This window comes from Hemicordylus capensis, chromosome 1, assembly GCF_027244095.1.
Source record: "Hemicordylus capensis ecotype Gifberg chromosome 1, rHemCap1.1.pri, whole genome shotgun sequence".
Taxonomy (NCBI): Eukaryota; Metazoa; Chordata; class Lepidosauria; order Squamata; family Cordylidae; genus Hemicordylus; species Hemicordylus capensis.
Window position 1 is genome coordinate 6,434,551 of NC_069657.1, and position 15,654 is coordinate 6,450,204.

Here is a 15,654-nt window from a genome sequence, read left to right on the forward strand (position 1 = left end):
CTTTGTAGACTGCAGTTAAACCACAGCTCCTGATTTTGGACAACGTGTGGAGATGTGGTTGAAGTAATGGGATGTTTGTATTACTACATCCCATTACTTCAATTGGAGAGGAGAGCTGGTCTTGTGGTAGCAAGCAGGACTTGTCCCCTTAGCTAAGCAGAGTCCACCTGGTTGCATATGAATGGGAGACTTGATGTGTGAGCACTGCAAGATATTCCCCTCCGGGGATGGGGCCACCGCTCTGGGAAGAACATAGAAGGTTCCAAGTTCCCTCCCTGGCAGCATCTCCCAGAAAGGGCTGAGAGAGACTCCTGCCTGCAACCTTGGAGAAGCCGCTGCCAGTCTGTGAAGACAATACTGAGCTAGTTAGACCAATGGTCTGACTCAGTATATGGCAGCTTCCGATGTTCCCAACTCCACGCAGAAGGAGGAGGGAGTGTGTGGACTCTGAGTTCCTTAGGCTCGAGTCCATAATCCAACAAATCACGGTCATCAGATCATCTGAACTGGGCCACTGTTGAGCCTCCTGTGCTGCCATAGTTTATGGAGTAGACTGTTTTTTATTTAATTATTGTTTAATTCTTGGTAAATCTGTGTGCTTTCCAATTTTTAATAATAAAAAATTAAGAATATCAAGAATAATTATATACTATTATATACTCACATAGCAAGATTGGGAAAGACCACTCTCAGTCTGAGAGCGCTGCTGCCAGTCAGAGTAGACCATACTGGGCTAGCTGGCCCAATAGTCTGAATCAGTAGGTGGCAGCTTTTTAACAAATTTTAAAACTATAATTTTATATATATATATATATATATATATATATATATATATATAAATCCTAGTTCTGTGCAAAGGGCTGTATTCTCTTCAGAATTCCACACGCTGGAAAATCTCCAGCCCTTGGTAAAAGATTTCTCTCATTTCCTCAGGGGCTGCTCATCGTCTCAACGGCAAAGTGAGTGGGAATCTCCTGGTGGGGCAAACGCCTGTGCACTTCAGTGGCGTGGATCTGCACGCTTACATCGTTGGCAATGACGGGCGAGCCTACACGGCCATCAGCCACATCCCGCAACCAGCCGCCCGGTCGCTGATGCCTTTGGCTCCCATTGGGGGTCTCTTTGGCTGGCTTTTTGCTCTGGAGAAGCCCGGGTACGAGAATGGCTTCAGGATTGCTGGTGAGTGCAATTGCATGTCATTTGGGTGGACAGGTGGATTAAAACCGGGCTCCCCAGGTATTGGACTACAACTCCCATCATCCCCAGCCACAGTGGCCTTTGTGCCCAACCACATCTGGGGACCCAAAGTTGAGAACTTTTGGATTAAAAGATTTCTAGGTCACTGTTCAGTTGATGCTCCCAAGACAGTGCAAAACACTTTTTAAAAAAGAAGAAGATAAATACCAACAAATTATGAATATCCACAAAAACAATGAAAATCAGATTTCAATTAAAATTATTCCAACAATAATGGTGCAGCTAAAAGCAACGCTAAAACCAGAAACAGCAGAGATAAAATGATCCTTCAAGATGAGGGTAGTTAAACATGAGTCCCTATATTGGACCACAGCTCGCATTATGAATTGTAGACCAGCAACATCTGGGGACCCAGTTTTGAGAACCCTGCATTAAGAGTCTGGAAAAATAAAATAGTCCTTGCCTGGTGCCAACATGACAAGACTGGGGCCAGTCGGGAATCTCTGGGGAGAGTCTTCTGCAACCTGGACCCCACCACATCAAAGGCCCTTTCACCTGTCAGTATAGCCTATTGTGCTTTAAGTCAATCAATTAGTCAAACGTCTGTGCTGAGAAAAGTTGACTATTGCAACCTCTATAAATTATGCAATTATACAAATATATTTGTATGGATATCCCAGCTCTTACAAAGGGTTCCCTATCCAGGCCCTGATGAGACCTAGACCTTCTCAGCTTCAACAATATGGCTGCATCATGTGCCCACAGACCATGTCTAGGGATGATTTGCATGGATGACCTTAATCTGCATAATTTATTCTGCTTCTGTCAGTTATAGGCAACAGCAGTGGATTACTCCGTTTTTGCACATACAGGTGGACCTCGTTATCTACAGGGGTTCCGTTTTCGGCTACAACCGTGGATAATGGAATCGTGGATAACAAGGCATTGACTGAATGAGAATTTGGGGGTTAGGTTCAGTGGATGGGGAGAATGGGTTAAAAAGGCATAAATAATAGAAATAAAGTGTGCAGCAAGGAAAAGCTTGACTAACAAGCAGGAGGTTGCTGGTTCGAATCCCTGCTGGTGCTATATTGGGCAGCAGCGATATAGGAAGATGCTGAAAGGCATCATCTCATAGTGCGTGGGAGGAGGCAATGGTCAACCCCTCCTGTATTCTACCAAAGAAAACCACAGGGCTTTGTGGGCGCCAGGAGTCAAAATTGAGTTGATGGCACACTTTACCTTTTACCCTGCTCTCTGGGTCTCCAGCAATGCCCCCCAAACCCCCAATTTTGGCAATTAACCACAAAAAATCTTAGGCTCACAATCTGAAAAAGAAACACAAGATAGATACCAGCAACAGCTATTGGAGGGATCCTATGTTGGGATGGATAGGGCCAGTTGCTCTCCTCCTGCTAAATAAAGAGACTCACCACTTTTAAAAGGTGCCTCTTTGCGCAGTTAGCAGGGGGACAAAGAGGGGCAAGAGCTTTTCGCTTCCGAGCCTGTAAACCGTGGAGCCTCTACCAGCTTCTGTGTCACTGCAGAGCTACAAAATATGTGTAACCCAGCAGAAAGAACATCCATCTCTGTTAGGATGGATGCAAAACGTCTCAAGTTTCTAGCCCTGAAGCAAATCTAAGTCTAACTAGCCGACCCCGCACAGAACATCTGTGTAGTATTTGGGGCTGGCGTTTCCCACCCGGGCTGGTCCTTCTCCCCCTCCCCCCTCCCCTCCCACAGTTTCTGGCCGGCTTTAAAGCCAGCCCTTCCCCTCCTGGCCATATCCTCTTCCTGGTGGCCCAGTCACCTCCTCACCCCGCCACTGCCTCGCCACCACGACCCACTGGCTTGCCGCGACCCGGCCACTCCTGTTTTTTGGCACGGCCCAGCCGCCTCAGCCTATCAGGCGTCTCTGCCGCCCAGCCAATCAGCTGGGCGACGGGACGCACATTCTAATGGCGCACCCAGGAGTATTATATATACACAAGCCGACCCCGCACAGAACATCTGTGCTCTCTTTGGGGCCCGCTACCTATCTCTCTCTCTCTCGCCACCCCCCACCCCCCGTCTCCGGCTGAGTGCCGCCTTAACATCCGCGGCCGAGCTGGGCCCGCCAGCCGCCGCCTTGCATGGCTGGGCCTACCGCCGCCTCGCGTCTGCCCAGCCAGTTAATTCTCCTGGGTGCGCCTTACCCAATCAGGCGCCCCCGCAGCCTAGCCAATCAGCTGGGCTGCTGGGATGCACGTTCTAAAGGCACACCCAGGAGAATTATATATATACTAGTAATTTTTAGCCCGTTATAATAACGGGCGCTAGCCTTAAGGTGAAAAGAGATTTATTTATGGCCCCGCCCCCTGAGTGCGGCCGCAAGCGGGCCCAGTCCTTTCCTGTTCGGCCGCCGCAGCTACCGCCACCTCTTGCTGAGGCCGCAGCCGCCATCGGGGCTAGTCGCCCCGCCACCGCCTCACCCGGACTCTCGCCGGTGTCGCAGCCGCCGCCATCGGGGCCAGTCGCCCCGCTGCGGCCACCGCTACCTTTGGCCAAGGCCGCGGCTCCGCCGCCGCCTCGGCCGCCGCCTCGGCCGCACTCTCCTCCTGCCATTGGCGGCGGCCGCTTCTCCTCGGCCCGCCGCTTCTGCTCCTCCCGGCCCTCTCGCCGTAACGCCGGCGGCCGCCATCGGAGCCAGTTGCTCCACCGTGGCTACCGCCTGGTCCAACATGGCCGCCCGTCTCTGGGCGGCCGTATCTTTTTCGCCCGATCTGGGCATGCGCTCTGCGCATGCCCAGAACGGGCGAAAAAGACACGGGCGGCACGGCCGCACGCCCAAGGCTTTTATGGTAGAGGATATAGATACTAGCGTCCCCGCACAGAGCATCTGTGCGCTCTTTGGGGCTGGCGGTTACCTCTCCCCCCGCTCTGCCCCAGTCTCTGCTTCCGGGCCCAGCCACCCAGTGCTGTGGAAGGGAGAATAAAGAAGACTGGATCGGAGCGCCAGGGTCTTCTCTTCTGTTCCCGATCCTTTGGCACATGCAAGGAGGCCAACCAGCCTCCCTTGCTGAATGTTGCAGACCAGAAACAGCTCTTTGCCTCGGGTTGCACAGAATAAAAGGAATTCTTGTTACTCATGCTTCTGCGTGAATGTTGTTTGTTATATTTTATTCAGTAATAACCTAATAATGCGTATTACCCTTGGGTCCACTGCCCTCCCACAAGTCCGGATCTCTGTTCAGTGGAGGTTGCCAATGGCAGCAGAGGTGGAGGAGGAGGAGAGGGTGTTGACAGGCTAGACAGTAAGAAAAAAATCCCTGGGTGTGAGAGCTGTTTGAGGAAGGGCTAGTCTGGAAACAGGAACATAGGAAGCTGCCTTAAACGGAGTCAGAACCTTAGTCAGACAGGAAGCTGCCTTATACTGAGTCAGACCCTTGGTCCATCCAGCTCAGTATTGTCTTCACAGACTGGCAGCGGCTTCTCCAAGGTTGCAGGCAGGAATCTCTCTCAGCCCTATCTTCGAGATGCTGCCAGAGAGGGAACTTGGAACGTTCTGCTTTTCCCAGAGTGGCTCCATCCCCTGAGGGGAATATCTTGCAGTGCTCATGCATGTAGTCTCCCATTCAAATGCAAACCAGGATGGATCCTGCTTAGTAAAGGTGCTCGCTACCACAAGATCAGCTCTCCTACCACAAGATCTACCACAAGATCAGCTCTCCTCCCATCTAGAATAATCAGTCACTCCACTGAAGGAACAATTACCCAGGATGGAAGTACCACCACTGGTAACGTCCAATAAGAAGGTGCCCCTCCATCGGATTCCCCTGCCTTTCCAGTCTTGCACGGTGCCCCTACCCCAGTGATCTTCAGTACTGGACAAGCAGGGGCCACGTGGGCAAAAGAAACCTTCCCTGCGAGAGCCTTCTCCCACTGCGCTGACCTCTTGCACAGTGGTCCTTTGGTGCTGACCTCTTGCACCCTTTGGTCCATCTAGCTCAACATTGTCTTCACTGACTGGCAGCGGCTCTCCAAGGTTTCAGGCAGGAGTCTCTCCCAGCCTTAACTGGAGATGCTGCCAGGGAAGGGATTGAACCTGGGACCTTGTTCTGATGCTCTTCCACTGAGCTACAGCCCCGTCCTCTGTGTCTGCCTCACAGAGTGGTAGGCTCTCCTTCACTGAAGGTTTTCAGACAGAGGTTGGACAGGTGCCTGTCAGGGATTCCTGCACTGAGCAGGGGTTAGACTAGAAGACCTCCTGGGTCCCTTCCAACACTAAAATCCTGTGCGCCATTGCTACTCCGAGGCTTTGGAACGCGCTCCCTGCTGAAATAAGAGCCTCCCCATCTCTTACAACTTTTTAAAATGCAGTCAAGACACATTTGTTCACCCAGGCTTTTAATTAGATACTGTTTTAATAGTTTGATTATTTTAAATAGTTTTAACGTTGTTTTAAGTTTTAAATTGTTGTAATGTTTTAACCTTTTTATTTGTTTTTAGCCTACTTTCCAGTAGGCTTATGAGATCACCCGGCATTCTCTGTGTGTGTCTGTGTGTCCATCTGTGTGTCAACTTAGCAACACCTGGACCAGTATGAACCAAATTGGGTACAGTTGTAGGGACACATAGGGACACCTCAGTGGTGTAGTTTGTGATGATGTCATCCACCCTGATCCAAGATGGTGGACGCGCAAGCCTTTGAGGCACAAGTGGGCTAACTTGTGAATTGCCTAACCGATTTGAACCAAATTTGCTACACTTGTAAGGACACATGATTGATTGATTAAGTGCCGTCAATTTGGTGTCGACTCTTAGCTCACACTTAGGAATGCATAGGGATGACCAAAGGGCGTGGTATGTGGTGATGTCATCCACTCCAATTCAAGATGGTGGCCACATGAACATCTGAGGTGCAAGCGGGCTAATCTGTGGACTGCCTGACCCATTTGAACCAAATTGGGTACAGTTGCAATGAGTGACACAGGGACACCTCTGGTATCATTTGTGATGATGTCATCCACACTGATTCAAGATGGCGGACATCTAAACTTTGGAAGTTTAAGTGGGCTAACGTGAACCACTTAAGCAGAGGTATATCTAGGAAAAATAGCACTAAGGGCAAGCACTGAAATTGCGCCCCCTGTCCAGACATCTGACACCCATCTTTCAGATAATTTTACCATAATATCAGCTGAAAAATACAAGTCAAGCTCGTTCATCTTTTAATATTTCAAAAACTATTTAGCAGTGGATGTAGCCAGACCAAAATATGCTGGAAATCGACAAATTTCAGTATGCTGGGGCTAATGAAATACTCATATACTATGTGAAAGTGTACTTGGAAAACTAAACAGAAGTGCCTGTCGAATTCTCTATTATGAATTGTAGCATCACTATTACATAAGTTTTAAAAATAGATGGAGAATTTGACTTTTCCCAGATACTCTGAAAATAATTAAAGGATATGCAGAGTAAACTGTGTCACTGCTTGGAATATATTCTAGAATTTTTTTGCTCTCTTTCTCTCATTTTAACTGTCTTTCTGAAACTCCCAGTGAGCCTTAATACTAAGGATTTCACACTGATTCAAAGACAAACTCACCATTCCCCCTCCCCCTGCTGGCCTCTTAATTCACTGCCACAGCCCGTCCCGGGCTGATTTTCAGGCCTATTCGGGCCTGCAAAGATTGGCGTGTTGGCCATTTTGGAAGCTGCAACACATGCTCAAATGGCCTCTGTGAGGCCTGGCGAGGCCTAGGGCCTCGCAGAGGCCATTTGAGCATCCATGGTGGCCATTTTGTTTTGGGCAGCCATTTTTAAATTCTTTTTTTAATTTTAAGAAATGGCGCCCCCCTTCAGGTGGCGCCCGGGGCACGTGCCCTGCCTGCCCCAACCTAGATACACCCCTGCACTTAAGCGATTTGAACCAAATTTGCTACAGCTATTGGGACACATAGGTATTCCCCAAGGTGCAGCAGGTGATGATGTCGTCCACCCCAATCCAAGATGGTGGATGTGTGAACCTTTGAAGTGCAAGTGCACTAACCTGAGGACTGTCTAACCAATTTGAACCAAATTTGGTACAGTTGTACTGAGTGACACACAGGGACACCTCAATGGTGTAGTTTGTAATGATGCCATCCACCCCAATCCAAGATGGCGGACACATGAACATTGGAGGTGCAAGAGATCTAACTTGTGGACCTTGATTTGAACCAAATTTAGTCCAGTTGTAGAGACAGTGAAAGGAAAGTGGACTGATTATTTCTTACTAGAACAACTTGTTATTGTTTTGTTGTAAAGCGCCCAGAGACTTGCGTTTTGTACTGTATACAAATATGTTGAAACAAACAAATAAATAAAATCCTGTGCTCCTACAATGGGAGGAAACGCCCATGTATAGAGGACTGTGTGAGATTGATGGTGGCTGTGATGCAATGGGAGTGTGGATCAGGCCCATAATACTTATGTAGCACTTTTCAAAAGTGAACAAAATGCCCCTTACGTGAAACCACCTTCTAAGGCAGTGGTTCCTAGCCAGGGTTCCTCCAGATGTTGCTGAACTACAACTCCCACCATTCTCAGCTACAATTTCTTGTGGCTGGGGTTGATGGGAGTTGTAGTTCAGCAACATCTGGAGGAACCCTGGCTGGGAACCACTGCTGTAAGGCATGGGTTCTCATACTTGGTTCCCCAGATGTTGCTGGACCACAACTCCCACCATCCTTTTGGAGATTGCTGTAGTCTAACCATATCTGGGGACTGAAGCTTGGGGATCCCTGCAGCAGACCCTGCTGGACTGAGCAAGAGAGAGGGGCTTGTGAGTTCATGCCTGGAGTATGTTTTGAACCAGCAGCTTCTTGGCTCATTCCTGGGGGCACCTGATGGAGGAATTCTGGGTTTGTTTAATGACCAGAGACCATCACTGTCCATCAGGTTCAAGCTTTTATTGATCACAACATACCAGGTGTCTCTCTTTCAAGAGCACACACTCAGGCTTTTGGCAAGAGTCTTTTAAACTGTTTACATACAGGCTATATGACTGAGTACAGAGCCTATCAGAAGCCAAAGTTTCATACACCAATCATACTAATAGAAGCAGAATAAAACTTAGCCATTGGTAAACAAGGTGAACCAATTGCAAGGCAGAAACCAGCAATAATGCACCAATCAGCTTTAGCTGTGCTTATTCCTAGTCAGGCAGGACAAGCTATGGTCAACAATAGGTGCTTATCTCTAGTCAGGTGGGGCAGAGTATTGTTTCCAGGGAAAGGGGCCCTGTAACAGCAGGGTGTAGAAACTTGTGACCTTTAAGGCTTATGTAGGTGACACAACTAGGTGAAAGGGGAGAGTGGAATTTTCCTTCATCACACTCCAGTCAGTGGCTCCTCTTTTTGCAGAGAAGAGTGCAGGGCAGCTTGAGTAGAAAGGCAGCCACAATTGGTCTGCTCCAAAACCTAAACAACCCAAATTACTTCCCACCTGAGCATTCCAGCTGTTTTTGTGAAAGTAAATGCACCTTTGGAACCCTGTGAGGGAAAAGCAACTTGTGGGTCAGGGACTATTTGGCACAGAAAATGACCAGTGGGGAAAGGGTTTAACTCCCACTGCTTCAATCAATAACACTCCCTCTTGAAGCTGCATTTCTTTTAATAAGGAAAAGCAAGCCACCAGGTTTCTTTAGGCCCAAACAGGCATCGTTTTCAGTGGAGAGTGACAGGCTGATATTTGCCTCCTAAATATTATCCACTGTCATAATGTGTTTTTCTCTCCTTCTTCCAAATAGGTGCTAAATTTACTCACAACTTTGAAGCCGTTTTCTATCCAGGAGAGGAACGAATCTTTGTCAAGCAAACTGCTGATGGGTTGGATGCAGAAAATTATCTCGGCATTAGGTCTGAAATTCAGGGACAGGTGCCTTACATTCCTGAGAATTTTACTGTCCACATGGCACCATACAAAGAGATCTATCATTATGCCAATTCAGGTACAATTGAAGTTCTCGTGACTTAATTCTCTGAGACTTGTATGCGATCATTTGTCACTTCCTCCCGCAATGCATGCTATAGAATTCTGCCCCTCCCCTTCTGCAGAAAACCAATTAACTATCTATGGATTCTGCCTTCCAAATTCTTCATCTAAAAAACCCACAACAAAAAATTGCAACAAAAATGTACTTATTTGGTTAGGGGTTCACAGCTATCTAGTTCACTGTTCCCTTCTGTTCAACAAGTGAACTTCAGCTTCTCTAAACTGAGGAGTTTGAATGTTCATTAACGTTCAGTGACCTCACAGCAGATCAGCCACTGGGCAAGAGAATGTACGGATGTAAGAACTGCCCTGTTGGATTAAAATAATTTTTTTTAAATTATGCGCTGCTTGAAAAAGTACTTCCTTTTGTTGGTCCTATATTTCCTGGATTTCATTTTCTTTGGATGACCCCTGGTTCTAGTGTTATAAGAGAGGGAGAAATATTTCTCTTTGTCCACTCTCTCTACTCTATGCATAACTTTGTACACCTCTATCATGTCCCCTGTAGTCACCTCTTTTCCAAACTAAAAGGTCCCAAATGCTGTAACCACCTAAGAAAGGTGTGGTTGTGGATGATCTCCGGGACCCAGATCATCTTGGAAGCGAAGATGTTAGCCTATTTACTCGAAGTCGGGAACAACATCTCATTGCCTAAAATAATAAATAATATTAATGTGATTCCTGTAAAAAGAGGAAATGGTCATTTAATTGTAAGCTCTTTGGAAGCAGAGGCTTTCATCAGGACATATTTTCCCCCACACTGTCAGACATACTGAACTGCTATGGATGATAACAATTTAGGAAATTGTTATTACAAGAGAACAGCAAGTCGGTTCATATGTAGAGAGTCAGCTTTGATTCGCTTCAGCAGCTGTATCCATTTCTAGATCAACCAGACCTGGCTGCAGTGACTCTCACCTTTGTTACCTCTTGTTTAGACTGCCATAAAGTTCTCTGCATGGGGCTGCCTTGGAAGATGATTTGGAAACTTTTATCTGGTACAGAATGTGGTTGCCAAGGTGCTGATTGGGGTCAGACGCCACCAGCACATTATACCTGTGCAATGGCAGCTGCACTGGTTACCAGTCCCTTTCTGAATGAGAGTCATGGCTCTGGTGATTACCTTTAAAGCCCAAAATGGCTTTCTCTCACATGTATCTGCCCACTCGATAAGTTCTGCATGGTGGTCTGTGGGGGAGGTAAGTAGAAAGCAGCCTTCCCCTCGCTCTCTCCCCGCCTTCCCAGGACAATCATGTGAATAGCCTCCTAATATCTCTGAGCATCTTCTGTCCTGTGTTTCTGTCATCTGTGATTTTTTGATTGATGGCTATTTTGTGTTTATTCTGTCCTTGTCTTTTGATTTTTTGCAGATTGTTAAGCTCTGTAAATGAGACAAAGAGTTACCTTTTAAAGCAGTGATTCTCTTATATTCTGCAGGTGGAGGACAGTGTGCCCTCTAACAGGGATCTCCAGATGTTGACTACAACTCCTATAATCGCCAAGTAAAAGCCATTGTAGCTGGGGATTCTGAGTGTTGTAGTCAACAACATCTGGGAACCCTGGTGGAGGAGAGTAACTGTTCCTAGGCAACTCTAGTACAGCATTTCTACAGTGGCTGTTGCTGGTGTTTCTACTAGCTGGCGTTTCTTAGATTGTGAGTCCTTTTGAGACAGGGAATCATCTTGTTTTGTATGTAAACTGCTTTGTGAATGTTCTTTTTGAAAAGCAGTATATACATAGAATATATACTAGTATATACATATACATAGAAATAGTAATATTCATAGGAACTGTGTTTTTATTGTGTTTGCAGACAACTTTGAATCTTCGGAGGAGATTGGAGTAGAAATATTTTAAAACCAATAAATAATGCCAGACTGTGGTTTATGCTAGCCAAAATTTAGACTCAAAATCATGATTTGCATTCCAGACACACAAAGTTTGGTTTGTGTGTTTCCCCCTGTTCCTCCGCCTTCCCTGACAATCTCCAGATGTTACCCCAAGCAGCAGCCTCCGAGAGTGGGGCAGTGTCCTAAATCATGATTTGTCAGTAGGATCCCAAACCGCAGTTTGCCCAACCTATGATTTGCAAAGTGTCTTCAAGCTGTAGTTTCCAATCTTGGTTCGGTGGGTAGTGTTGGTTTGAACTTCAGAACTAGCTGTGGCTTTGTTTTCCCTTGGCAATGATGTCTGAGCCACCTCTGTGAGTTTCTAATGTGGTCTTTTGCTCATTTGCACAGTTGTGACATCCACATCTTACCGGGAGTATTCCCTCACTCTTGGGAGCATCAACCAAACCTTCTCCTACCGGCTGCGCCAGAATATAACCTACCAAGACTGCCCACATGGGCGCCACCGCAGTCTGGTCCCTGCCTCTCAGCAACTGACAGTGGACCGAATATTTGCTTTGTTCAGTGAGGAAGAGAAGGTCCTTCGTTATGCCATCACCAACCAGATTGGGTCCCTTGGAGGTGAGTTCTGACCAGGAAGGGAGCCAGATTATTGTGGGATTCACATTTCCAGGCTTGAACTGACGTCTGGTGACTCTCAGTAGGTCATCCTCATCCACAGATTTTATTTACTTATTTATTTATTGCAGTTATATACCACTCCATATAAAATTTCTAGGTGGTTTACAATTAAAACCCAACAACAATTAAAACCTTAAATCATATAAAACAAATTAAATTAACCATCAATAAATCTTTGAAACATTATTAACTAAATGCCTGATAAAATAGGTGTGTTTTCAAGAGTCACTTGAAATATCAGAGAGAGAGAGAGAGAGAGAGAGAGAGAGGAAGCCGCTATATACTGAGTCAGACCATAGGTCCATCTAGCTCAGTATTGTCTACACAGACTGGCAGCGGCTTCTCCAAGGTTGCAGGCAGGAATCTCTCTCAGCCCTATATTGGAAATGCCAGGGATGGAACCTAGATGTTCTTCCCAGAGCAGCTCCATCCCCTAAGGAGACAGTGCTTGTCTCCCATTCATATGCAACCAAGGCAGACCCTGCTTAGCTAAGGGGACAAGTCATGCTTGCAACCACAAGACCAGCTCTCCTCTCATATTTGTATACCACCCAAAACCTACGTCTCTGGACAATAAAACAATACAAATTACAACCGAAAAAAGTTAAAACGTTACTATAATTTAATATTTTAAAACAATGTTAAAAGCTATTAAAACAGTATTTAATTTAATTATTTTATTTGGGAGTGTGTTCCAGAGGCCTGGGGCAACCCTAGAGAAGGCCTAGTTTTGGGTTGCCACCAAACAAGCCGGTGGTAACCGCAACCAGACCTCTTAATAGGCAGCAGGGTTCATGAAGAAGAAGGCACTCTCTTAAATACCCTGGGCTCAAGCTGTTCACGGCTTTATAGGTAATAACCAGCACTTTGTATTTTGCCCAGAAATTAATTGGTAGCCAGTATAGTTTTTTTTAAAAAAATAATGTGGTCTCTTCAGGTAGATAACTAGTACTTGCCACCGTCTTGGAAACTGCTGGATGTCGGATGTCAACATCCAAGAAGGCAGGCCTGTAGTCACAAAGGCATACCAAGGCATGCCACCATATTAGCTGGAGGTTAAATATGGCTGCACTACATCAGCAAGAGTACAATGGATTCTTTTGAGAGTCTTTGTGGACTCTGTTAATTAATTAAATAGTGTGCTAATGAATTGCAGTTATCCTGGGAGCAGTAATATTTAGTACTTTTATACAGCTGTTTCCCTAGAGCTGGAAATCTTCCACAGAGATGCAGCTGTGGCTGCTACACTATTGTGGGAGCTTTTTTAGTTGGTTAGATCAGGACTTGGTTCCCCTGATGTTGTTGAACGACAACTCCTGCCATTCAGCCATTGTGGCTGGGGATAGTCCAACATCTGGGGACTCACGTTTGATTAGCCTCTGGGTTAATCAGTTAAGGTTTCTGGGGCTCGGAGATGAAGAACGCGTTGCTGCCTTGCATGCTATCCCTCCCTGATTTTCTAACCAGAGCATTGTTGCCAAGAGTACGTGGCTGAGCTGAAATTTGATCTTGGGACTTCCTGGCTGATGGTCTTCCTCTCTGCCCATTTGCTTAGAAAGCAAAAGTTTCAAACAAGACTGTCATTGATGCTCTGGCCACTTGGTGTCAAGAATACCCTTGCTGACTTTGTCACTCCCATTTCCCCCTTCCGTCCTCACTGGGGAGAGCTCAGTGATAGAGCATGTGCTTTGCATGCAGAAGGTCTTAGGTCCCATCCTGGCATCTCCAGTTAAAGGGACATCAGGTGGCAGGATCGGGGTTGTGGTGAGCGGGGAGAGGAGATTTAACCCTTTGCTTCTACGGTGGCTCTGATTTGGATCTCCCTGTCTGCTTCCTGTTCTCTGTGTGGGGCTTGTACAAATTTCAGCCAAGCAGCCATAATCTCGGGCATTGCCCTGTATGAAGTTCACATCATCTTGAGCCTTCTGTGCACAATTTGCTGTAGCATTTGTAATGCTAATGAGCATTCTGACTGGTACAGGCATAGAACCATGGAGGGGGCAGATAATTACATCTCCTCTGTCCCATGCTGCTGAGAGGATCCCCACACGACTGCTTTTTAGGACACCCAAAGTAAGTGCGCATGGGCCGATGCAGCCTGTAATTTGGCCCTCCGTGGCTGACTTTTTCACCCCCTTCTCCACGCCCTGAATTTGTGGAACATGACCTGTGCAAAAGACTTCGTGGTGGAGCAGTCAAGGAGGGCTAACGAGCCTCCTTCCTCCTGCCTTAGGGCGATGGAGGGATTTCGATGTGTGTGGGGTGAGAGCTTGTGCAGAGAGCCAGGGTGGTCTCCTTGCAGCTTCTCTGACAACAGAAGATGCAGTTTGTTGGGAGCCTCCCTCTTTCCTCTCCTCCTTAAGTCCGTAAATGAGTTCCAGACCTTGTGTTGGGAATCCAATCAAAGAAGGCTGAGACTGACTGTATATATCAGCAGGACCCAAAGAGCCGGTTTGGAAAAGCTTCGTCAGTCAGCTTGGACCCCGTAGGAAGGATTGTGGGCCACATGCAAAGTCTGCGTAAGAAGAGACAATCATGTTGATTACTCGATTACTATGACTAATATGCCGCTTATTTATATAACAAACTTATATGCTGCTTATTCATATCACATAAGGAAGAGGTTCCCAACCTGTGGTGCTTCAGATGTTGCTGAACTACAGCTCCCATCACCCCAGCTACTGTTTATTGTAGCGGAGGATGATGGGAGTTGTAGTTCAGTAACACTAGGAGGACCACAGGTGCTGTACACTCATTGCCTGCAAGGCTTCAGCAAGGCCTCCTCTCCTTCATGGGGAGGATTCTTAAGTGTATGTTAGGAAATTCTGCCTCATGTGCCTCAGTAGGGGGAACATTTGTGAACATTCTGTGACATCACAGTGCCACGGCCAATGGCTAAGGGGGGCTTGTGGGAGGCAGATTGCCTCATGATCTGTTCTGTATACGAATTGGCGATAGGATGGGGTAGGAAATAAGAATTGGGAATAGGATGGATCGAATTAAAACTGCAGTTGCTGAACTTAGAAGAGACGTTTGTGTCCAGGATTCTGCTGATTTGCAGATGTGTAGGGGTGTGGCCAGGAAAACGGCAGTTTGTAATTATTCCTGAGGCTGGCAGCAGTTTCTTGTGACTTAGCCGGTTATTCCCTGATAATTGGGTAAAGAGGAATCTTTTAAAATGGTGGTTCTCTGATATTTAGCAGGGGAAGAGCAACTTTCCCCGTGCAGTCCAGCAAAGCCTCTCTCCAGTGGTCCAGCCTAGACACAGTGAACTAGGCCCTGTCTTCTAAGCTCCTCTACGCCAGGGGTCCCCGACCTTGGGTCCCCAGGTGTTGCTGGACTACAACTCCCATCATCACTCTGCAATGCAAGTTGCAGTGTTCCCTTACAGTACTCCCTGTAAGAGGGATTCCCAGATGTTGTTGACTGCAACTCCCAGAATCCCCAGCTGCAATGGCCTCTGGCTGTGGGTTATGGGAGTTGTAGTCAACATCATCTGGGAATCCCTCTTACAGGGAACATTGGTTACAGACCAGCCACATCTGGGGGCCCAAGGTTGAAACCCCTGCTCCGCCCTACTCCCTGAGGTTGCTAGTGATGTCCATTGTGGGTGGGGAGAGGGTTGTGGAGTGGCAGTATACACATGTGATTGGAAATCTGTCTTTCTCTGCTGCTGCAGTCCAAGGGCGTCTCACATGTGGCTGATGCTCCTCCGTGTGACTCCAGAAGGCAGGACTATGCAAGTTAAGTTAGCTTTTTAAGGCTGGGAGGAGCATGGGCCCCTCCCACCCCCAGTTCTTTTAGTCCTGCTTGGCTCTAAGGCAGCTTTTCCTCAGCGCTTATCAGTTTTCTTGATATTTTCTTAAGCTCTTTGGTTTCTCCCCTCTCCTCTTCTGCACTCCTCCTG

The 15,654-nt window shown here is 47.0% G+C and overlaps 1 protein-coding gene across 1 annotated transcript in view; it reads left to right on the plus strand.

Moving 5' to 3' along the window:
- The window catches only part of NID2 (nidogen 2), a 91,157-nt gene that overhangs the window by 39,691 nt on the left and 35,812 nt on the right, over positions 1–15,654 (plus strand). The window contains exons 6-8 of the mRNA XM_053257708.1: positions 934–1,179; positions 8,972–9,172; positions 11,457–11,687. Coding sequence (XP_053113683.1) covers positions 934–1,179; positions 8,972–9,172; positions 11,457–11,687 — 678 coding nt within the window. The remainder of the gene's footprint in view (positions 1–933; positions 1,180–8,971; positions 9,173–11,456; positions 11,688–15,654) is intronic.